This window comes from Coturnix japonica, chromosome 3 (genome assembly GCF_054131305.1).
Source record: "Coturnix japonica strain WE chromosome 3, WE-NBRP24, whole genome shotgun sequence".
NCBI classification, from domain to species: domain Eukaryota; kingdom Metazoa; phylum Chordata; class Aves; order Galliformes; family Phasianidae; genus Coturnix; species Coturnix japonica.
Genome location: NC_140665.1, coordinates 54,378,371 through 54,402,734, shown reverse-complemented (window position 1 = coordinate 54,402,734; position 24,364 = coordinate 54,378,371). Strand labels below are relative to the sequence as shown.

At 37.0% G+C, this 24,364-nt stretch overlaps 1 protein-coding gene across 3 annotated transcripts in view; it reads right to left on the bottom strand.

Moving 5' to 3' along the window:
- Positions 1 to 24,364, bottom strand: part of MOXD1 (monooxygenase DBH like 1) — a 48,402-nt gene continuing 24,038 nt past the window's right edge. For all 3 annotated transcript variants that reach the window (XM_015858586.3, XM_085541615.1, XM_032443744.2), the window contains exons 5-12: positions 17,837 to 18,016; positions 15,537 to 15,639; positions 12,157 to 12,323; positions 10,557 to 10,748; positions 7,727 to 7,786; positions 6,668 to 6,810; positions 3,110 to 3,278; positions 1 to 485 (exon numbers count right to left, since the gene is read on the bottom strand). In XM_015858586.3, the coding sequence (XP_015714072.2) occupies positions 318 to 485; positions 3,110 to 3,278; positions 6,668 to 6,810; positions 7,727 to 7,786; positions 10,557 to 10,748; positions 12,157 to 12,323; positions 15,537 to 15,639; positions 17,837 to 18,016 (1,182 nt within the window). In that variant the 3' untranslated portion in view covers positions 1 to 317. The remainder of the gene's footprint in view (positions 486 to 3,109; positions 3,279 to 6,667; positions 6,811 to 7,726; positions 7,787 to 10,556; positions 10,749 to 12,156; positions 12,324 to 15,536; positions 15,640 to 17,836; positions 18,017 to 24,364) is intronic.

Below are 24,364 nucleotides of genomic sequence, written 5' to 3'. Positions count from 1 at the left end.
TGTGATTAACTAAGTTTCTTTTAGTTTATTAATTTCACCCATATACATAGTTGGTATTGAAAACATGATGTGAAGAGCCAGGACAAAGTGTAACAAAACTGTATGTGAAAAGATTTCAATATGCAACGTGCCAGTGTACCTACTGTGTTTTGTATATACTTTACATTGAAAACCAAGTAAACCACAGTTTTCAAACGAAGTACACATTTTATTTTGAACTAGCAAATTTAGTTTATTAATATGTAAAAAAATAAATCTACAACAGCAACAGTGCAAACACATCAGAACTTGCATGGCATACAGAACACGAATAAAAATTATTGTACAAAGGCCCCAAAGTTTCCTATGGTACTGTATGTGACATGTACCACAAACAACAGAGCGAGGGATAAACTGCAAGGTAAACAGGAAGATGAACTGCATATTACTGGTTCTGTCTTGTATGGTCTCTCTACCTCAGGAGGAAAAGCTGTCATGCCTTGGAACTGCAATTAAAATGAAAAATTATCAGTTTCATCATATAAGATTAGATCCGTCAGAGCTTGCACAAGAATCTGTTGTTAGCTTTGTATTGTAGTTGTGGATCTTACTGTGAAGACATCAAACTCAGTAAAAATACTAATATATTACTTGTCAAATGATCAGCCAGTGAGTGGATCTACTGTTTTCAGCTTGGGAACAGCTGTGTACACTGGCATCCTCTCCAGTAAACAAGGTTAGGCTTTTGTTTATTGATCTGTATGACCTTGCTATGTTTTGTGGGATTTTCTGGCTGGTTTGGTTTTTGTTTTCATCTTTCTGGAAGATGAAAATGGAAGATTACAGTGTTACAGTGCTACTGAGATATTGGATAATATCTAAAAGCATTTCAGATATTCATTTGCACATACAAGGCTTTTACTTATATGTAGAAGGCAGTTGATGGTGCTCGCATTTTTATCACTTTAGTTCTACAGAATCAGGATGACTGAGATTGGCAAGGACCTCTGGAGGCCATCTGTTTCAACTCTCTACTAAAGCAGGGCCACCCAGAGCTATGTCATGCTTCTATATATTGGGCATTTTTACTCTTCTCTTAGAACTCAGTGTAATTTTTATGGAGTATGGCATCTACCTGTCTGTCCTGGCTTTGACATGGAATCAGAGAGATTTAGGTGTGCCACTTAGTTATGAATCTCCTAAATCTACTCCATGCTTACATGGTTTAATTCCTGAATTAAATGAAACATTGTCAGGTTTATGTTGAAGAAAATTAGTTCTATGATGAGTGAACCCCTGGGCACAAATATTTTTGAAGGTCTGAATGTCCAACTGTACAATACATGCTCAGTGGTTTTCTCTACATTGCAATTATCCTGCACTGCAGAGAAAGAATAATCCAAATACTGGCTTATTCCTAGACAAAGATAAAACTGATTATTAGGCTATCCCTATAGTAGGATAAGTGAATTTTCAGTTCACTTCCTCCACTTCATGTTTTTATCTTCTTGTGACAACTCGCTGCATAGCCTTTCAGGTTAAATCTGTTTCTGATTTTGATGAGTACAGCCAATTACATGTAATATCCCTACTTAGGGAAGGAAAAGGAAAGAGCCCTAATCTCAGCTTTGAAGAATATGACTGAGTCATTTGAAATAGGAAACTAGTGATAAAGAGAGAACTAAGTACTCCCAGTTCCAATGAACTCGCTCTTTGAGAAAATTAAGACCCAAATACTATTCCTTCATCCTGTAAGATAAAGTGAAACAGCATTTTCCAGAAAGCAAACCACTCAAAGAATAAAGAAGCCTATCCACTCCTGATAAAAATTCTGAGTGTTTTCCATCTTCTTTAATTGTTTTCTCACTAATAATCAGTGAAAAAGTGGCTAAGTAGCTGCTACTGGACAGCAATTAGCCAAGAATCTTACCCCAAACCAACGAATAGTCACTTGCTCTATTATTGCATGTATTCAATAACTACTCTTCACAGAAAGTCTGCAGTGGGGAAAATATTAAAAATATATATATATCTGGATCTCTTTGATTACTTATAGCTCACAGTATTTCACTGCCCTCCCATGGGCAGAACAGTCCAATGTTTGAGAGACCTTAGGACACTGCTGCTGGAAGGGGAATTTCTCCACTACCTGAAACTACTGTGTGACATCTCAGAAGCAACAGAAGCTTTTCTGCAGAGTGACAATTTCCTAGGACCTCTCTCATGAGTAGTATCTAGCATCAGCTCTGTTAAGCTGGATTAAAATCAGTTAGGAAATGAACTAGCAGAATAAGACAATTTCCCCTTCTGGGGAGAAAAAAATCAAAAAAGTATAATCAAATCTTGAATTTGGAATCTGTAAAGGATTTCAAGGAGCAATGCATGTTTTCCAGCGGATGACACTAGTAGTTATTTATAAGCACATATCAACATTAATGATAAGAGTTTTTCCCAGAGGTCCTGCTAATATAACATTAATTTAGAATAAATAACAAATTAATGGGAAATTATTTTTATCTTACAGTTTTTTCATCAAAAGTACAGGTAAAGGAAAACTATCAAAGTTATAAATCTTCCAAGAAAGAATGCATAAAAAGATGGGCAATGCTTGATGCATTTTTCTGACCCACTACTACAGATATCTTTAAGATAAAGTACCAACAGAAAAGAGATGTTGGAAGATTTGTATAGATTTAAGTGGTTTAGATATATGAATTAAAGAGCAGATTCTGGAGGCTTCCTTATGTAGCCAATACAATCTCCCCTACAGAGCAAGAAGAAAGAAGAAATATAAGAAGAAATCACTTCTCTAAATTGAGAACATGGACACCTAATCTGAATACATTGTTATTCCTAAATACAGTGGAAGAGACTGTATTCCTGTTATTAATCCCCAAACCTGCTCGAAGCTCCAACTTTTCTATTCTTTATAATCATTTCTAGATCTCGAGTTCATGGAAGCATTGATAAAACTTTCTCATAATTTCTATTGCAGATCCTCAGTGGACATGTAAACAGTTTGAGGCCAAGTACTTATTCATATTCAGTCAGGTACTGCAAATCCCATTTGTTTCATGTCATAGTTGCCTCCTTTTTAAGATTTAGAAAGCTTAGATGGGAACAGACTTACCGACCATTCTGCATTATCCGTTTTTGAACATCTCACATTCATTGGTAGTTTAAGCACAAGCTCATTATAGGAGAGACCTTCTGATTTGGACCACTTGAACTTGTTCATTGCATCCATAAAAGACAGGTTTTTATATTGCTTAGGACTCTTGATAATAAAAGGCCAAGTCCTGAAGAAAGAGCAATAAAAAGAATTTTAAAACATAAATAAACACCACCAAGTCAGAACTGATATGGGAATTTACTTTTGGGAATTTACTAAGAAAATAAACACACCATTAATATGCATACATATAAATACATATATATAACTCATTTGAAATCTCTGCTAGTGAAAACTGATACAATGTCCCTGACTTCAACAGAACGGTTGTTAAGGAGTTGCTGCCAGATGCTTTTAGAAGTAAAGGACTTTTAATTAAGAATTACAGTGCTATTATCTCATCTACGAACTGAATACACAGATGATCCAAAACAAATTTTGGATTTGTTCCCCTAATGGAATAAACAAACAAATGAATGAATAAATAAATCATGCCCTCTACTAAGCTTGACAGGCAGTGTTGTAGAAGAATGTTTGCTGTTAGAAAGCTGCTTCCAAATGACTCCACCAAGCTCTGGCCATAACTCAGATAATAGGTCAAACCTCAGCCTAGCACAGAGTTGCTAGGTTGGCAAAGCTGCCAAAAAAATAAATGAAAATAACCAATGTTTTGGATGCTTTCTTTTGGCATGTCTTAGTGCTATGGCTGCAAGGGAGCTATTGGAAAGAGGTGGATTAGAGATCTGCTGTTCTTCTGTAGGAGAGCTGACTTAACTCTCGTCATGGATAAGTGGACCTAGTCTCATTCCCCACCAGCTCCCTGAGATGGAGGAGGGGAAGGAACGAGGTCTCCTATCTTTCATTTAAGTAGTAGAAAACTGAAACATAAAAATAACAAAAAATTAAATTTAATAATGAGCAAACAAAAAAAAATAGCTACAGAAAAACTTTTCTACTATTTTTTCTTCTCGTTTGACTCAAGAGAGTCAAAGGAAAAAACATGGTGAATGGGACAAGTTTTTAAAAACAAAGCCAGATACACCTTGTGCAAAAAATAAAGTGACAGAAACTTTAACTAACCTAATGTTTTGTTTTTCTTTTTTGGATGAAGTGTGTATTATCCCTCTAAAACATTTTAGGCAGGCCTGTATTATTTTGCAGTACACTGCCTCCCATTTGCTTTGAGTAAAATGCTGCCTATGCCAATTTCATCTCCATTCAATATCTGGGCATGGAGGATGTGATTTTAGTCAAACATCTATTTTACACTATTGTAACCCAATCATTTCAATCTCAACTCCTCATTACTTATACCACTGTCCATGCCACCAGACAGGGAAAAAAAAGAGTTCTGAAGTGAGCCACCAGTGCCTTGATCCTGCATCCAGTTGCCTTCATGTCTAAGTCAAGAGACTTTAGAGGAGCCAGTGAAGCAATTCCAGTGTAAAACTGACACAAGAGAGATGAGCATTGGGTCACATACCCTTAGGCTAACAGAGCTTAATGAAACAAGAATTGTGGATTAGGTCATAAATTCTAGAGGCATTAACAATCTCTTCTTCTAATTACTCTTCCATTTACAGCAGACAGCCTGCATACTTACTCTATTCAAAACATCTTTATTTCCCCAGGCCAAATGTGCATTTTTTTTCTTAAATAGAACTATCATGAATGAACCCTCAATAGAGCATACATTCGTTAGAATATTTTCTTTATAACCTCAAAAAGACCCTTTCTGCTAGGATTAGTTTAGAAACTGTGCTCTCCCTGTATTAAGAGAGACTGTAAATAACAGTAGTGTCAAAATGAAGTAGACTTTGGCTGCATTCTGGCTCTCTTTAAAATATCCAGTCTTGGATACAAACTACAGAACAAAGACTAATCAGCCTGTACATTAAATTGTTTTGCAATAGGTTTTATATGGTTTTATTCAGACTTACTGCATAAGGAAAGCCAACTTTTAAAATTTAAACAAGAGGCCACACGAGTCACCTATCCACTTAATCCACTTACCCTTGCTACAGAAAGTAACATCACTGTGCAGTTTAACCTAGTGACATCATAAAGCAGAAAGGTTAGATCCAACAACTCAGTGGGAAGCATGCTGGTTTTTCCTTGGGCTCCATGATGAAGGCCAGCAAGAGTTCTGCTGACTTGAATAAATTCTAATGCCTAACTTAACCATCCCCCCATGCCACACCCTCTGCAAATTTGCAGGCCAGCAGCCAGATGCCAGCTGAACTGCATGGGTCTTCACAGGGCTTATTACAGATACTGAATTGCCACGGTGGACCCTGAATTAGTCAGATCCTTTCAATCTGAGCAGCTGGACAATATTCAGTATATTGTGGTTTATTTCATTTAGAAAGAAAAAATGATGATGGAGCTAGGGGGTTTCCTTTCTGATGCAATCCTGTTTCCTCTCAAAAATGTGCAGTGGTCTGTTTCCCTGAAAAGTGGGAATCTCAGTCTCAGAAGACAGTGTTTGCACAACTTTTGCAGTCAGTGGTTAACCAAAAGCCTCTTCTTCCTCTTGGCTACATTTCTACTACTTTATCTCCATTTTATTTTATTTTATTTTTCTCAACTTACTTTGCATATCATCTTCTGACTTTTAATTCTTCCAAAACTCCAGTTGCCTCTTTTTTCCCCATTCATGATGCTCATCTACCATTTTATCTCTTACTGTGAATGATTTAATTTTCTCATCCACTTCATTGCCTTTCTTACTTACTATTACTTCCCATTTTATGCACTCTTGTCAGTGTCACTGAGACAGTGGTGAGCTCCAGATGTGAGCATCAGTTCCACAAGGGCTGCTCTGAAATATCTCCTATTTTATTATTCTAGCCAGTTACCTCAGAGGCAGATGTTGGCAGTATGGCAGTAGAAGCTGAACACTCCAGCCAGTATTCCAATACATTTTGTTGCCATGTGACAGATAGCAGCAGAGAAGCAGTCTGACCAAATGGCATCAGACATGGAAGTGACGATGAAGCAAAGGTGTATGAAGTAAAAAGCACTGAATTTCTCCACCTGGAATAAATGGCACCCACTGATATTCATTGACTCTTTTGTCTTTATGGAGACCAAACAGTGGATGTGAGTGGTACATTTCAGCGATGACACAGTCAGAGCAGCTGTTGATCAACTTCAGCTGAATTAATGACAACAGATCTACATGGACTAATTCAACACTAGTGCTCCCAAAGACCTACTTTTTCAAAATTATCTGTATATCAGTGTTTCACTGATACGTTTTGATAAACTAATACATTTGAAACATATGATATTTATATGAAGCTTTATTTCTCTAGATGGTTGGTGGTGAGGTACCTGCTGTGAGAAAAATAACCTATTTAACAAAAGAAACTGTTTTTCAAATAATAATAAAACATAATAAAAAGCAATTTGGCCAGAGAAACAAATAGCTGCAGAGCATGGGTTATTCATCAAAACAAACTGTCATGAGTGATCTTACAACAGGTTGCATATATTCACAAACATTTCACTTGCCTGACCGGTCTGTAAATTTCCTTAACACCAATGAACTGGAGTTGCTCCATGATGTCTGGAATACTTGCACACCGGGTGAGGTTGATCCGCGGGTAATAGAGCAGATATGACAGGCACATTTCATTCCTGGTGCTCAGACCACCCTGAAAATGGAATTTTTCTTTTAATCAAGGTAGCACTGGTACACCACAGATGGAAACATTGGTTAGTATTTGTACGCTGATGAAATGTGTAGCAGGAGGCCAAAGTCAACAGGTTTACTTTGCATGTTAGGTGACCGAGTAACAATAAATTATTATGTAATGAATTACAAAGTACACTGCAAGCTCAAGCAACATCTCCTAAGCTAAAGAGATGCCAGAAACTACAACGGTCAGTAAAACAAGCCCCTGTTAAGTTTAAGTTTGATCTGAGAAGTTCAGGTTTACTTTTGGCTGTCTCAAATGTACTTATATCTACTGTGATTCAGAACAGGTGCAGGAAAAATCTAATAGGATAATTAGTCTTCTTAATAAGAAATTGCATGAGCTCTGCCTCATAAAATGGAGGCTGGGACGGAATATGTTTCTATATGGACTATATGGACTCAAGAACAAATGAGCACTAACTGTAAAAGAATAAGTAAGATTTTTAGCTGTCAGAGGAAACATGTTCTGAAATAGCCTTCCACTGAGAATTGAATTTAAAATTAACATTGGTACGTATGGACAAGTTTATGACCTTTATGTGTCCCTAAATCCTGTGGAAACATTTCCATAAATCTCACAGAACTACAGGTAATAAGAACGTAGAACATAATTCATTAGAATATGCAAAATTTACATGTTAATGCATGCTATGAAGAAAGCATTCATTTAACTACTGAAATCTCCTTTTTCAGTATCTGTTATGAAATGGCTTGCTTATTTTTATAAACCAGTCATATGAATGCATTATGCAAGAGATCAGACTTTAATCCTAACAGTCCTTTTGACTTTAAAACCTAAGAAATGACATGCTATTGTGTAATTAAGTAATATCACACATTTTAATTGCACCTTATGAATAAGATTTTCTTACCCATGTCATGCGTATTCGGTCCATAGTGCTGTAGTGACATTCTGTGATTAAGTTATCCCCCTGAAACAGAAGATTTAAGAAATTCAAGTTTCTGAAGTTTATCAGCCCTGACTTCAAGTAACTAAAGACGATGGCAAAAACTTAAGAAAAAGGATCGGAGCAGTGGATACGAACTCTTAAAAGAGCAAAGAACTGGGCAATTATTCTGTGCCAAAATTTGAAACCTAACATTCGTGTTAGCCCAGATCCTCAAAGGATCTCCCATGGATTTAAACAGAGCCTTCTCAAGAGGGTGATCTGTTTCTTCATACAGCAATGGAAGTGCACAGTTAAAAGCCTATTTTCAGGAAAACTACATGTGTAGACAATGCATACACATGATTCTTTCTCCAAAACTCTTCCAGTGCTACTTTGCATATATTTTCCCAGGCTAATTTATCCTGCCAACTTCTATAGAATTGCTTGACAAATCAGGAAAATAAGGTTTTCCACAACACAATAACAGCTATTTATCTGCCAAGTCTGGGAGCAGAGGAGTGGCAGGCAAAGACTTAGCTGCATTGACAGATATGTATGGGAAGGGCTGAACACTTACCTTCTCAACTATGCACAATTAACTGTTTGCTGTCTCAACAGTGTTTCTAAATAAGAAGGCAGCACCTTTGTTCCCTGTACTTAATCAAATACACGTCTCAAAATCTCTATGATAATCAACAGAAACAAAAATACTGAAGAATATAGAACATACTTAAAAAATCTGACATGTTGGGGCAACTTCATGTCACAAGAATGCCAGAGGCTTACTTGCTCTGTTTTCTTTCTGTTTATTATAATCTTCCCTTATCACCCATTGTATCACACTTCCTGAAAGAAATCAGGTTACCCCTCTAAGGCTGAGAATTTCCCCTCCCTTTTGGGCTTTACTCCTGCCAGGTCAGTGCTAGCACTAACTGTAATCTGGGCTACCAAAAGAAGGTACGTCAACCTTATGTTTGGCAAATGAAGCCTGAGACTTCTGAGGGAGCTTGAACAGGCACAGCATCACTGCTCCCAGTGGCAAGAAGCCAACTGACATCAGTGAGGACACTGTCTCTCCTGGTTGAAGCTGGATCACATTCACTAAAAGTTTTCCATTTGCAAGATTAGATCCATAGGTTCTAAATTCAGAAGGTGGTATCAGTACACAAAGAAAACAAATCACCTGGACTCCACAGCTGAAAGAAGAGATATCAGGAGAGAATAACAAGAGCTTCTATATATTTTTTTCTTATATTATTATGATATTATTATTATTCTTATATTCTTGTTATATTATAGTCTTATATTCTTATATTATTATTATAATCAATTAGTCTTGGTTAGAATTACACCAGAATGGTATATGAAGAATAGTACTGGTACTTTTGCATAAGATGAAAACAAAAGACATGGAACAGGCTCACTTCAGAGAAAGAATTCCAGCTTCTACTTTAGCTGTCTGCTAAGTTGCTGATACTATCAAATACCTTGTCTAGTCTTTTTGCTGTCTACTCCCTTTTGTTCTTGAATTTTAAGAGGCCCTTCTCTATAATCTGCTTGGATTTTCCTAAAAATATTACAGGCTTTCTTTGTAAACCTGTCATCTTCTGCCAGCCCTCTTCCTAAACTCTTCAATGTTTCTTTCCTGGAGGAGGTAACATCAGTATGTCTTTGAAGTCCTCATGGAGTACAAGCAGTTGGACTTCAAAGAATAGATGCTGCACCTGAGCATCCAGATTATTAAATTCCAAGGTCAACATTTTAGCTTTTTGCCTTTCAGAGACAAATGTCAGAGTAACGCACAGCATGGGAAAAGAGGCTGAAGAAAAAGCCTAGGAGATCAAACCATGGGGATCCTGACTACACTTGAAGTTCAGTCATTCCAATGGCCTTTACAGCTCCAGTTATAAATAAAATGCAGTTGTCTGACACTTTGTATCCAACCAATTTCATGTAGTAATAGGCTTGTTCACATACACCAGAACAAACACATCTCCATCTGCTGGAGTATCCAACCCTTCTCAGTGATAAGCTTTCTGTCCTCAGGCCACAGCTTCACAAACAGGTGCCTGCTCAAACTAAAAAGAGGTGAATGAATAATTTTTAAGTGAGTGACTCACTCAAGAAGCATAGATTGCTTTCATGATATACCTACGGATAACTACTGGTTTAATCTAAAGCTTTGTAATATAAATATATTTGGGACTTTGAAAAAAGGTATATTACAATATCACAAAAACAGCAGATGGAATCCCATGATTTCTTCTTCCCCAAAATTTTGTTTACTCAGTGAAATCTCATGTGGAATGCAATCTTAGAATTTTATTCCTAACAATAAACAAAAATGTAAAACAAAGAGAAAATTTAGCTGATTCGTTAACACACTTGCAAGGGTGAATACTTGCTGTGCACAAATATTTGTGATATGCTACTTAGTTCCAAGGGCTCATTAAAGCCCCATGGTGGTGTTTGCATCCTTCATCTGGTTGGATGCACAACAAAAGTGCAACCCGGCACACCTGTAATTATATTTCCTGCTTTGTTCGAGCATTTGTGATAGCAAAGCTCAAATCAAGCAACTGTGGACATCAAAGACATCCAATGAATGAGCTGATGGTTCAGGTCAGTTTTGTAATGAACCGGGTAGATACCCATGAGACACGGCAGTTTTAATGCATGAGTCTATTTCAGTAACTGGAAAAAGGACCAAAATATCAAATAAATTCTGTAACAAAATTAATCCTAAGTGTAAGTAAATGTTAGGCAAGTGATCTCTTAAACAATTTCAGGAAAAGAATTAAGATTGCCATACCGGCATGATGGTTCTTTCTTCTTCTAGATACTGAAACTCTTGGAAGTTGAAGTCAAACTCATCATCATAAGCAAGCAGCTTTTGCTCCTCACCATTGTGGAAGTGACGCATTCTGATGGCTCTGCCAGCAAGGTGGGCATGAAGGAGGACTGCAAACACATGAATCCCACTAGGCCTCTCAGCACCTAGAGCCTGGCATGGGGAAATCAAGACCATCAGCATGCCTAGAGGCAATGTAGTGTGACGCAGAGTGAAGATGTATTAATCCATGCATTTCATATTTTACAGCAAAATACAGTCTGGAGAAAAATTAAATCAGAATGTGAATTAATAGTTCAATAAGCAAAAACGTTGATTTTGTCCTAGAGATTTTTTAAAATTTATTTTAATTAAAAAAAAAAAACAAAAAAAAACGCACGTTTTCACTCCTAATGTACGCAGCTTTTATGAAAATCAACTGGACTGCCAATAATTCTCAGTATATTAAGACTTTTAAGTGTATTATATCAAAACCTACACGTTATTTTACTGTTCTTGGCCAATGCTACTGAATATGGATTTCTCTCTCTATATATATTTATATATATGCATCTGTGAATGAACACTGTGCCAGAAGAAGACCTTTATATTAAGAGGCTGCAATTACAATATGCTTTACTTCCATCTTCATGCCAAGGGGTAGTAAAATACTGTAGGTTTTCATCTGAAACTTCTTTTTGCTGGTTAAAAACATTTTAAAATCAACAAATCTGATACAACTTCCATTACACCTGAGATCTGCAGATGAAAACTTTGGATTTACTAAATTTCTCCTGTTTAGAGCCCAAAGAAGAATCTATTCTTGCAATATGTGACACGCACAGCCTTTAAACCAGAAACCATGCCATAATAGATTACTCCAGCTTAAGTGGAAATATATTATGATTATAAACAACTTTTAACACCAATAAGAACAAGCCAAAATTCTGTATGCAATTTGCCCCTTCATTCCAATCCACATCATGCAAAGTAGATGTTGATCCAGCCTTTCTCTAAAAATGACAGAGTACCTGAGAATCTCCTGTGATATATTAATCACAGATTTCAAACTATTTCCTTTATCTACAGAGAAATTGTAGCTATCTTTGTGAAACCAAATGTTTAATGAATGCATAATCTTGTGCTTTGGGCCATAAGAACAAAACCTGCTGTCATCTTTAGTTTCTATGGTTGGTCTAAGTACATTTTTCAGACTTTCACTTTGCTATTAGGAGCCTTTTGCACACACATATATCTTAATTACTCACTCTCAACAGTCCTCCTAGGTTAGTGATTTCAGGCTACAAACATCTTTGCCATGGAAAGCAAAGTATGTTTATATACCAAACACAGAATTAAATTGTCACAAGCACTGCATCATCCAATATTTCTCAGATCAGTAAAACAGTACCGGGCATCCCAAACACCTAGATTAAAGACTTGAAATTCTGGAGGGCAGCATGTAGCAGATGCTTTGACCCGGTTCGTTAACCAGCAACTATCAATCTTTCCAAGGAGATAAAGAGGCTGTCCTTAACTAATTCTAAGCATGAAAGCCACTAGTTTCAGACAGTGTGCATACCTCTTCTAGACATTCCAACGTGCAGTGACCCTCTGACACAAATTCAGGCATGCCTGGTGGGATATTGTGGAAGAGGCTGACCCAAAGACCAGCTTCAATAACACCAGCATCGTATTTCCTTAAAACTGGAGTATAAAATAGCCTCAGACCAGAATTATCTATCAAGCCTGCAACAAAATGACACAGTCAGACATGGCAGTAAATCAGTATTAAAAAAAAATAATTAAAAAAAATTAAAATCCAATCATTTCACATTTTTTCAAGGCTTGTCCTATTTTTATTTATTTTTTATTTTTAACAAGAAAATTGAAAAATCAACCTCAGTAACCTGGAAATGAATCAAACCATATGTGGGAAGCAATAAACCGGGGAAGCCCACAAGAAGGTCGTTAAAGGTGGTATGCTGATATTTGCGGTGTTCAGACAGGAATGAAAAATGTATGTTACTGGAAGCCCCCATGTTCCTTCTGTTAACTTACCCAGTATGGATGTCATAGAAAAGAAAGTAGATCGCAGGCATAAGAAACAATACAAGGAAATACAATACAATGAAACCTCGGAAGTTGCCATGTATGGTTTTAAAATGAAATATTTAAAGCAGAGCTTAAAGGTGATGCATTTCTTTTTCCCCCTGAAGTATTTGACTTGTGTTACCTTCTCCTTGTGAATTCTGTTCCTTCACCTTAAGCTCCTCCATCAATAATATTTTTCCCCTCTATTTTAGACTGCCTGTCACATCACAGCGTACCTCAGATGACCAAACGCATCCTTTTTGCAGTCTTCCCAATTAAGAAATCATCAACAAAAAATATGAGAAAAAGCTTCTTAAATTGCAAATTTAAGTATAATACTACCACACTGAACAAAGAAAGCAAGAGAACTGCACTGGAATTTAATCTTCCCCTCAAGGATTTCTCTTGATTACAAGAGTGGTTTAAAGAGCAAAACCTTGCTGTAGGAAGGGTGAGCTTTAAGACTGAGAACGGTATGAATCTACTTCATTCATCTAGATGTTTAGCCACACTCATTTGTTTGTGTATCTACTCAGAATTTATGTTGTCTCCATCCACTAAGTTTTTATAATTATTTATCTTGCCTTAGCTATTTTTATGAGGCAAGACATAAGCAGAAACAAAGATTGCTTTGTGTTGCACAAGCCCTAAATTCCGTGTTATCTCATCTGTTACCTTCCTGTTTATTGCTCTTTTTCAAATTTCAGCCTTGAAATCAAAAATGCAAAAACACTGCCAAGTATCTCAGAGAAGGTAAGAGGCTTCCTCTGTTATTCTTCTAAAAAAAGTAACAGACATAGCAGTGGTTGAAACCAAATTTTACATCAGTACGAATTCAGCAGGCTGTTTTAAGATGGACAAATGACAGAGGGATACGGGAGGCGCTAAGTTACTCAGTCACTGTGACACCTGCGACAGTGTGGTTCATAAAAGTTAAGGAACAAATGCTATGAGCTATGCACAACTAATTACCAGTGGCAGGGAACTATGAGACTGTCTGTAATATACAGTTCATGATATTTTAGTTAATGTACACTATCTCACATATCAGTGTTAATTCATTTTGGAACCTATATTCATTCTCTTACTGAAGCTATTTGTAATCCCATCAACTTGGATTTTTCCGTTGTGGTGCTTCCCCCTCAAGCCTCCTGCTAACATCTAAATGCCAGAAATTTTTGTGATATCTAAGAGTTTTTGATAAACAGACTCAAAAGAAGATATCTTTCAAATTAAAAGCGGATGTCGCTGAAAAAGAAGCATTCAGAACCTGCCAAGCAAGAACCAGTTCATACATTTCTGAACTTGACCAGGTGCCAGCACTGATTATGAATTTGAGTCACTTAGGCAAACATTACTCCACATGCAGAGGTGAGGCTGCTGGCTTAACTGCAAGACCCAAACTGGGAAAACACAGACCCTAAAATGGGAAAACAATGGTGAAGGTGATCTGGTGGCAGGATGGGTGGGAGAACTCAAGAATCCCACCTGCAGCAAAAACAGTTGGGTTCTCCCCCTCCCTCTCCTGGGACAATCTTATGCTGTGTGTTTAACCAGGGACAAGATAAACCATCTGGATAGCACACACCTTGCTCTGCCAATGATCTCCGAATATTCCCAGGTCTTCAGTGAGACCTGTATTCACATGGGACTATCTCAACATGGCAAAGCTGCACCCATTTCTTACAAAGGAAATAAAACTCCCGATTGCCAGATTTTGTACATGTCATTTAAGCTAAGACAAAATCATACATCACAGTCAATTAACATAAAAAGATAAATTTAGGGATATGGTCCAATTTGAAAAGAGGTTTTCTGCACGATGTACTGAGCTTTCAGGTAATATTTGATGGGAAATCATGTTTTACCAAGGATAGAATCATATAATCATTTCAGCTTAAAAATCATCTGGTCCAGCTCCCCTGAAACAAACAGGGATCAGGTTGCTCAGAGCCCCTTCCAGCCTGATCCTGAGTGTCTCCACTTACTGTATCACATAAGAATATGCATGTTGAAGGGTGAAAGACTGTCATTAAATAAAACAATTTTAAGAAAGTCCTTCGAAGACATCATAAAGAGGGAGAATAGCAGTACGATGGAATGCCCCAGTCAACACAGAAGATTTTATTTAAATGCATGGGGCTGTACAGAACCAGTACACTGTGCAGTGGATTTTACCCAGTTCATTTATTCCAGTAATCAGCATATCCTTAGGCATAGAATCTCAACAAACTTCTGCATAAAAACAGAAAACATTACTGAACTTTTCAAAAGTGAGCTTTGAAGTATTCTAGATTTTCTGAGCGTCTCAGTTTCACAAAGGGAAAACAAAACTTCCTTTTGTTTCTTCTAGATATAAATAAATTTTAGGGTGAAGATTAAAAAAAATAATACCATTATAAAAGAGAAGCTTATTATTTAAGATAAACTATTTTTACATAATGAATGGCTAACAATCTGAATTTTGTTTTATGTTCAGAAATTACCCGCAGTTGAGGCAGATGTATTAAAAAATACTTCAAAGCTTATAAAAGGCTTGTTCTCTGTGATGCTATCTTGCAGTCTGGTTGATGTGCTACTGTCTCTCAGTCTGATTGGACTTCCAAGCAAAAGCAAAGAATAAAGAGAGAGATAACACAAAGAATGTCTTGATAATAGGTGTGTTCACCTGGTCCACAATTCTTTGTTATCTCTGATTCCCCCACTTGCTTCAGGCTATGTTTCTTAGTGCAATAAGGATAACACAGGAGCCAGAAAATAACAAGAAGGGGAAAATGAGCCTCAGCTTTGCATCTGTTCTATTTGCAGTGTGATGCAATGAGTACATTTTACAGTATTGCTTATTTTACAGAACAGGAGGGTACAAACCTTCAGTGTATGTCGGATTGTCATAATGCACCTCCATAAGAACAAACTGAGGGTCAGCTGCTGTGCCGATGGATAATCCAACATGGGGAGGGTAGGTGAAGCCCTGGAATCAACACATGCACATTGAGCTAAGGAACTTTTCCCATGGTTAAGAGTTTTTTATATATGAATACAAATACTGCTTTGCAATTATACAGTCATATAAATGATACAATTTATAAACATCATTTATTTTAAAACTTTCTGAATGTGACATTGTAGCATAATATATTTATTAATACTGCATGCACTAAATAACTAGGCCAGTATAAATTGACAGCTTTTGTGTTTGCCAAAGGATAAAGCCCTGAGCATCCTGGTCTGACCTTATGACTGACCCTGCTTCAAGTAAGAGGCTGGACTAGAGGCTTACCAAAGTCCCTTTCAACCTGCATTATCTTATGATCTTGTGATTATTTATTCTTTACTTATTGCTTGAGTGGAAAATGGAAATGCCATTTGAGATGTATAAGCAGTGCATTATTCAGCATTTAGTCTGACAATAAAATCCTTATGAAAAAGTGAATCTACGTTTTAAATGCTTCTAGATTACAAAAGCAGTAACTTGCAGGGAATACAGAGGTCATTCATAATTAGATTGTTTTTCCTGCACAAACCACTGCATTTTAAACAGAACAATTTCAACAGTAAAAACTTATTTGTGGTAACATGCACATTAGTGAGAAAGAAATAGATCAATACAGTGCAACAGGTTGTGCTAGACTCACTGTCTCCAGTCTGCTTTCCTTGGACAATCTCTACAGTCAGTCTCTATGCACTGAATTCCATTTTTTGTTGAGAAGTGCTGGGTTCACACCCAAACATTAAACTTCATCCTCCCAAATAGGATGAAGTTACTAACAGAGGAGCTTAGATAAGTGGGGATAACTGGGAGATTTGTTTCAGAAGCTCATGCCTGATTCAAAGCAAAACACCGGTATCTTATAGGTGAGCTCATTTACTCTACTCACTTTATGAGGAATGAATCTGCCCCATACTATGTTACAGATCCTATTTTTATATGCAATGTGAGATCCTAATTTTCCGGTTCTTGATGGACATTCAAAAATTAATCTTAGTATAGAGTTACAAGTATTATGATCTTCATGCTACATAAGCATAAACTGAAGCACTGAGTACTCCAGTAAACTTGGGTGTAACCCAGATCTTCCAGATTGCACTCTGTGGATCTTTAACAAGAGGAGCATCCTTGCAAAAGCTTCTGTAACAGTTGTCAAATGATAAGGTATTTATATGAATTTTTTATTTCACTTAGATTAAGAAAGTTGAAAGTACTAGGTCAGAGCATAGCTGATGGCAAAAATGCACAAAGTGTACATCAGAGATAATGCTCATAGTGGATTAAGCTTCTTTCAGTTTGTACAAGTAGCAGCTCCAGCTTCCTTACACTGTAACACTCAGAAGCAGTTTCTGGACTGCAGGCTGGCAAGCAAAGGCTCCAGAAACTGTAATCTCCTCAGTCCCTCTCTTTGCCCACATCAAGTCTGAGCTGGCAAACAGTGAAGGAAAGGGGTAAAGAAAGGTTGGGATGCTTCATCTGGCAGTAATTCTGTCTTATGTCAGCTGAAAACATTAACAGCAGTTTAAATTAGCATGTGAAATAAGCTGAAGTCAGAGTCTGGGTTAGCATGGCATCTACTATGTTTTCAGGAGATACATCCCATTGCCACAATCAAAACATTCATTATGACGGCTCTGCAGCAATACACAATCACTTCTACACTGAAATGTTTACTTCTAGGTCTGGGAAGGAAATTTCAGAATATTACTCCTTAGTGGGGAAGTACTACAAACAAGGTGCTGATTGGGGTGCAAAATGAAATAGATCTATGTCTAGCAAAACCTTTGATGTCACCTACAGACACTGCTTTTAATTCTGCCATTCTCCACAGATAACAGATATTTATTTTCATTGCTGAAAGCAGTGCATTCCTTATAGGACAAGATGATATGGTGACAGACTTCTATGCTCCCAGTCATCTTTTTTTACTTAAAGCATAGATTTGATCTATGCTTTTTTCATCACTTTAAGCTTGTCGCTCAAGAAGTTCACTGTATTTAGCACTTAGAAAGCCAACTAGAAGTTGAGGACTTGGTGCTGAAGCAGTTAGAGACTGATTGTATAACCTTAAAAAAAGACAGATGAAGAAGTCACTAACGTACAAGAAGGAACCTTCATTATGATACACACCCTACTGATACCCACTTCATGAAGCACACTAGATAGCCATTCGTCCTACCTCTCCTCCAATGGCCCATGCAAAAATGACTGTTTCACATGTGAAAAAGGAGTCTGGCATGTTGGGGTGGTAACACTCATGCCCGTAGTCCAGGACACTGTCATTCAAGTTGCTGCTGCACTGATAGAGCAAGATGTGGTGCACCAGGTTCTCATGGCCCTTCTGAATCAATGGCTCAACCTGTCAAAGGCAGAATGAAAAAGAAAAGGAAAAAAATATAAATCTGTCTCAGATATGATTGTTTCAATATATGTATGCAGATAGAACTACAGAGTACACTGTGCACTTATATTTAAAGAGAATACTCAAATGTAGATTGTTGCTACATTAAGATGCTATTTCAGCACTCTGCAACCCCAACCATTAAAAACATCTTCATTTAAGTGCATCAACAGGGAACAGAAAGGAAAACCTGTGTCTCGACTAAAGCTATGTTGCCATCTGTCCTTTCTCTCTTCTACCAACCCAGCCTTGTACTGTCACTTGTCCTTTCCCATGACCATCCCTGTGTAGCCATATTCCAGCATGCCTGACATATAAGCCGGCTGAATGTCTGCTCAGCTAAACCAGGTTTGGTATCAGAACTGCACAGAGCTTTTCAGCCTCATCTCTGCCTCTTTTACACTACTTTGAACAAGAGTTGCCTATTCATTCTGTACATCTAGGGGGAGCCCAGAGGTATAACCCCACATTCCTCAGCAGCTCAAGATGGACTTTCATATTTTTTAGACATCTATGAAAATTTAGAATTTATAATCTGCTCAGTTGTAAAAACATTATTAAGACATTCCTCAGAGGCTGGGTGCTCCAGTCTGCTTGTGGCAGTGAGGAGCTGGAGGGTTCTTGAGTGTTGCAGGGGTGCTCCCAGTATAATTTGACCACTGAACTTCAAGGTAGTCTAAAATTTCATTCTGGAATTAAAAAACAACCCAGTGCTTGCTCTGTCTGTGGATGGATGATGTTAAATCATCTCTGTCAGTGATGACATCCCTGAGGCAACCCTGAATACTTCTGAAAAAATTTACTTTGCTTTTCAGAAAGATCCACAAAACATCAGCATATAAAAAACTATCTTAAAATGAAAGGAGTTTTCCCCTTGTTTTACTTTCAAAGGCTGCATCCCAGTCTGTCATATCTCCTTTAAGTTAAGTCAGCTGAACATCTTCTGTAAACGTTTTTACAAGAAATCTAAAGTTTAGCAATGCAACATTTAAGATGCAAGTACCCATGCAGTATTGCATTTTAATAGCAAAGGTATCTTAAGCAGAGAGAAAACAAACAAACAAACAAAAAACCAACCAAACAACAAAAAAACCACCTACATATATAAATCCTAAAATTGAATCTATTTATTTTGAACAAAAATCCCAGGAACAAGAGCAGGGTAAGAGTTTCTTACCTTACTGAAATATTTTCAGCACAATACTGTCACAGGAATTTATCTCTGTATATTCTTCAAACCACTGAAGCAATTACAGAAGAGGAAGGGCAGGCAGAAGAACATATAAAGACCACCTTTGTTGATATAAATCCACAAAGTACCATTGAAGTCATGCACTTGGGGAGTCCAGCTGCTGCTGATTATGTGTACGTCTTCCAAGAAGTGCACAACCCCAAACCACCCACCTTAGAAGTCAATGGAAGGGTGCCAACTTGCAGTGACACACCAAAGTTTTGTTCTAACGGCAAAACCAAAAGGCTTCACAAGAAATCTTCTGTACTGTTTTCAGTAATCCCTATTTTAGTTAGCAATACCATTCTCATATGTTACTTTTTCATGAGAATAAAAATATTTTTAAAAGGCGTTAAGAGTCAGTTTTCCCATCAGATAAGAGTTAATACTCAACTATATGAGGCTGACTGACAGAGATTCAGATGTCCATTTCATACTGATGTTGCTCCTTTCCTTGCTTTTTCATATATGTGTGCATTCATCCAAATACTAATCATCATGGCAGCTTATACATTAAACAGTAGCATATGTCATGGGAATTCAGAATTTCCACATAATGTATGGATTAGTCAGAGAGTTGATTATGGGAGTGCTATCTCTGTATCTACCAAGAAAAAGGAATATTTTTGTCCAAACACTTGATAGCTCTGTGTGCTGCTACAAGATCTCAACACCTGCTGTGCTTACAATCACTACTTCAGAACCAACTTCCTCTCAGAGCAATGGGACATCACCAAAATTAGAAACTCACATCCTGTCACTGATGTCTTAGTGTCAGATACCTAAATAAAAACATTAGAAGACAGTTTTGTTCAGCTTTCTTTAGTAAAGAAAAGAAAAACAGAAAACAACCATCTTTCCAGTGTATTTTGTAGGACATCTCATACTTCAGATGCACCAAGAAATAATGAAAAGTGGCAGTGAATTTAGACCTTTCATACATTTTTATTGTTAGAGTTTAGAAAAGTACCAGCTTCTCTCTTTCCTTTTCAACAAGTAGAGAGATAAAAAAGAAACTGCTGGGAGTGGGTCAAAAAACCTTATAAAAATGTAGGGAAAACCCATGAGTAGAAATCACTCACTTAGATCACCTCCCTGAAGTTCACAGGCATTGTTCCCAACTGAAAATGAGCAAGCCCTGCTGTAGTGCAAAGTTCCCTTTCTCTGACCCAGTAAATATAGTTATACTTAATAAGTGGAATAACCTCAGCGGAAAATAATATTTAAAACATACATCTTACCCCTTATTCTAGCAGTTATCTGGATCAGGGATTTAAACATGCCACTTCTGCACCCCAGGTGAGTGCTGCCCTACTTACTCAGCCAGTTTGTCACTATAGCTTATAGTGTGAGAAGGTTCTTTAAACTGCCTCCCTCTTTCTCTCTCTCCTTCCACAAGAACATCTGTACAGCTTCATTTGCTCCAAGAAAAAAAGAAATTCCCAAATCTCACTATTTTTTTTTCAATAAACAGAATTTCTTGTTTTCTGGCCTGCCCTACAAAAAATGATGAACAATGACAGAGTTCCTCAAACATGGAGCCAAATCTAACAAACCACTAAGTATCTAAAACTAACAAACCACATGCATTTAAATGTACACATAAGCAGTCCCGGATTTAAAATCAGCTGCAAGAGTAGGTATCTACATTTGAATATCTAGATCAGGGTGGCCTTGTTTCCAGAGTACTTGCAGCCCCAATGAATGATGACATAATTAGCTGGACTCACCTCTACAAGGTTATTAATATTATGAATTGCTCTGTATCAGTCTTGAACTGTAATTACAGGCATTCATTTACAAAATGTGTACTGTTTTATGCACACATTCAAAGTTTCCAACTACTTGAATTTTTTAAGCATAAAGTTTTTTGGCTTCTGGTAGTATTTTATCCCCAAACCACAGAAATGAAAACTAAACTAAAGATTACTTTTGCAGCTCTCCAGACACAACAATAATGACCCAATGCTGTAAGTCACTATAAATGTCTTGTATGCTTCTCTGGGGAAATAGTGCTACTTTTACAATATTTATGAAAAGATAGTAACTTACTAAGGCAAATTAGGGCAGAGAGAAATGCAGAAAAAAAAAAAAGTGATAAAAGTAGGCATAGTAGTCAATAAACTCTAGAGATTTAAGGAATTCTTTTCTATTGATACCTTGTTTATACATAGGCTTGTTTACTTTGTACTTGTAGTGTAAGGGGATACTTGAATTACACTTTCATCTATCAGTACCTGAGCAAATCAGAATACTGTAGTGAAAATGGAAGTCAGCCCTTCATTTTCACCTCCTGTTAGCCAACGCAGTAAGGGAAAACATCTGAAAAAACTTAAAGAGTGTTATAGTTATTTATATATATATATATATATATATATATATAGTTATATAGTTATATAGCATATAGTTGTTTAAAACACTAGTTTTCCAATTTTACTCCATTCTTTGAGGTTGACCTGTGGTGCCTTAATTGTAGCTGCAACACAAGGAAGAACCAGCTGTCAGGGTTCATCTCTTTGCCATGCCATGAATAAGCCTGCAGAGATAGTGCACTACTGCCAAGGCACCTCACTGACTTCTTCACCTGCAGGCAAAGTGCATTTTCTGCTTGACATTTCATAACTGCCAGGGGCTCAGATAACAAAAGCCCTGTGTCCACCAAGTGCTGAAAGCATTTGGATCTGTGAAAAATAAGTGGATACCCAAAAATCACCCTCCCTCGCTTTTCATGAAACCTGCAAAAAGAATCTGCTCTTTTATTATTCATGACAATTTACGTTTTAGATCTTTTCTACCATTTCTGAAAGCTTGGATGAAACATCTTTCTAACTGAGTACACTGACATACGTGAACAAACCTGACTCCCTCTGACAGAGGTAAAAAAGCAATGGATGTACTATACTCACCCACCACAACAAATCAGGGTCCCAGAGAAGGAGATATCATGCAAAATAAAGGCAATGCCTTTTACAACCAAAATTATGGGTTATGGTTATGGAGTTTGAGTGGCATGACTGATGGGGCAGGTGGAGAGCTTTTAAGGAGCTCCACATGTAATTACTGTATCCCTCAGCACTTCTCAAAATACTGACTTTCAAAACACAAAATAACAATTTTTCAATTCATTATCGAATTAAATTAGTTAAGACATGTTTCCCACTCTACACTTAACAGAAACCGTATTCCAGTCAACATGTCTACAATACCTGAACAAAGAATGCCTGCAATAATCAACTTCAATTTTTACTTCCTCTCTTCCATGTTTTCTATTATCCTTTTGCCTAATGCATGAGTTGAACATACAACATGTCTTTGTTTCTTAAAAAAATAAACAAAGAACTAACAGGCAAAAATTGTAACATAATAGAGGCTTGCATCTCCAGCTGCTGATAAGCAGGGTCAAGATTCTAATGTGAGACACATTAAAGAGGATGAAAGCACAAAGAGCATTTCTAAGAGCATAATCTAAGTTAGATTCCCTACAAGGAAAAATATCTCCAGAAGGCTGAATGTCTTTCTTGCTTGTTCTCTTCTTTTTCCTTTTTTTTTTATTTGCTTTGCTTTCTTTGATGTTACAGCTGTGGTTTGTTCTTTGTGTCTGTTTGTGTGAATGATGAAAGTCAGTAAACTATCTCCAAAGTCTCTCCGTAGTGTCCACATTACAAACTACAGTGCACTGAACTTAAGAAAATAAAATACTGAGTTTATTTTTGTGTATGAAAAATGGCAACAGGTTTTTGGTCCTATTGCAATGGTAATTCTACACAGGAATGTAATTTTAAAATGTAATTTTATTTCTTCAAGCTCAAAAGCTTGCTTCAACTTAGTTTTACATTTTGAAGTGTTCAAATAAAATCTGCTTCCATTAATCTGTTACATAATCACATGGCAATTTTTAATCTCCTTTGGCCATATGTACACTAATAAATGCCAACCACAGATGATTCTTATCTTTGAATCTACCTGTGATACCATGTTCATATATTCATGAAGCTAAGCTCTAAAAATTGGTGATAGAATTGCCTCAACCATACCTGGGCATTAGATGTTCAGCAGTGGTCAAAACCATGCCAGGAAACGTGCAACTAATTAAAAGGTATGCAATCCTCAACTACACCTGAGATACTGAAAACGAGAGAGAATGGGCTTTTAAAAAGATCAGGTGCACTTCAGCCCAGAGTCTTCAGCAAAGTGACCTCAGCAATACAACTATCAAGCTACTAAGATCTCCCAGTCCCTCTGGAGAACATTATAAAGCACCAAGCATCCTACCGTCACCTCTACTAACTGAAAGACACTATAGCATGGCATATTGCCACTATAAATGACTGCCTTAGCCTTATATAACACTTTGTGTATGTAGCCTCTGGCAACACAGAAGAACAACATTTTTCTATCACCCAAAAACTGAGAATAAAAATTTGACACAAGATTTTGTCCTGGCACTGTTATGTCTAAGATTGTTTCTAGTCTGTGGTTGGTTATTTTATTGAGTTTGCCATGTCCTTGATTAAACTCAGACCAAAAAGTGATGGTTTTGAAACTAAGTGCTGGCTGAGTTTACTATAGAGAAACTTTGAAACAGAGGCCAAGGATTTTGCTCTCTGCATTCTATATTCAACCTTGGGAAGAACCACCACCTTTCTACTGGTTATTCTGGTAGTACTTCTTGCACAGATGTATACCATGTACGTATATTTCAGTAATTGTCCTATTTAGAGAAGTTCAAAGTTCAAAATGTCATCAAGATTTTTCCATTTTTTTCCCCAAAAATGCAATTTTGGAGAAAACAAATGTTTATTTATGACATCTCACTGAAGGTTTAAGATTTTTCCTCAGAAAAGCAAACATGTAGAAATACTTGGCTCAATAAAGTTGAGACTTTTTGGCAATAAAAACTCTGTGTATTCCAGAAAAAAAATAAAATAAAATAAAATAAAATAAAAAATCTCAACAATAATATGGTTTGATTTTCATGTACATTTTCAGACAGAAAAAACACTAGTTGCTTTCTGCCTCGGACTGGTTCTTGCACTGACATACTGAAGGTGAGCTGAGCAAAAGCCCAAGAGCTG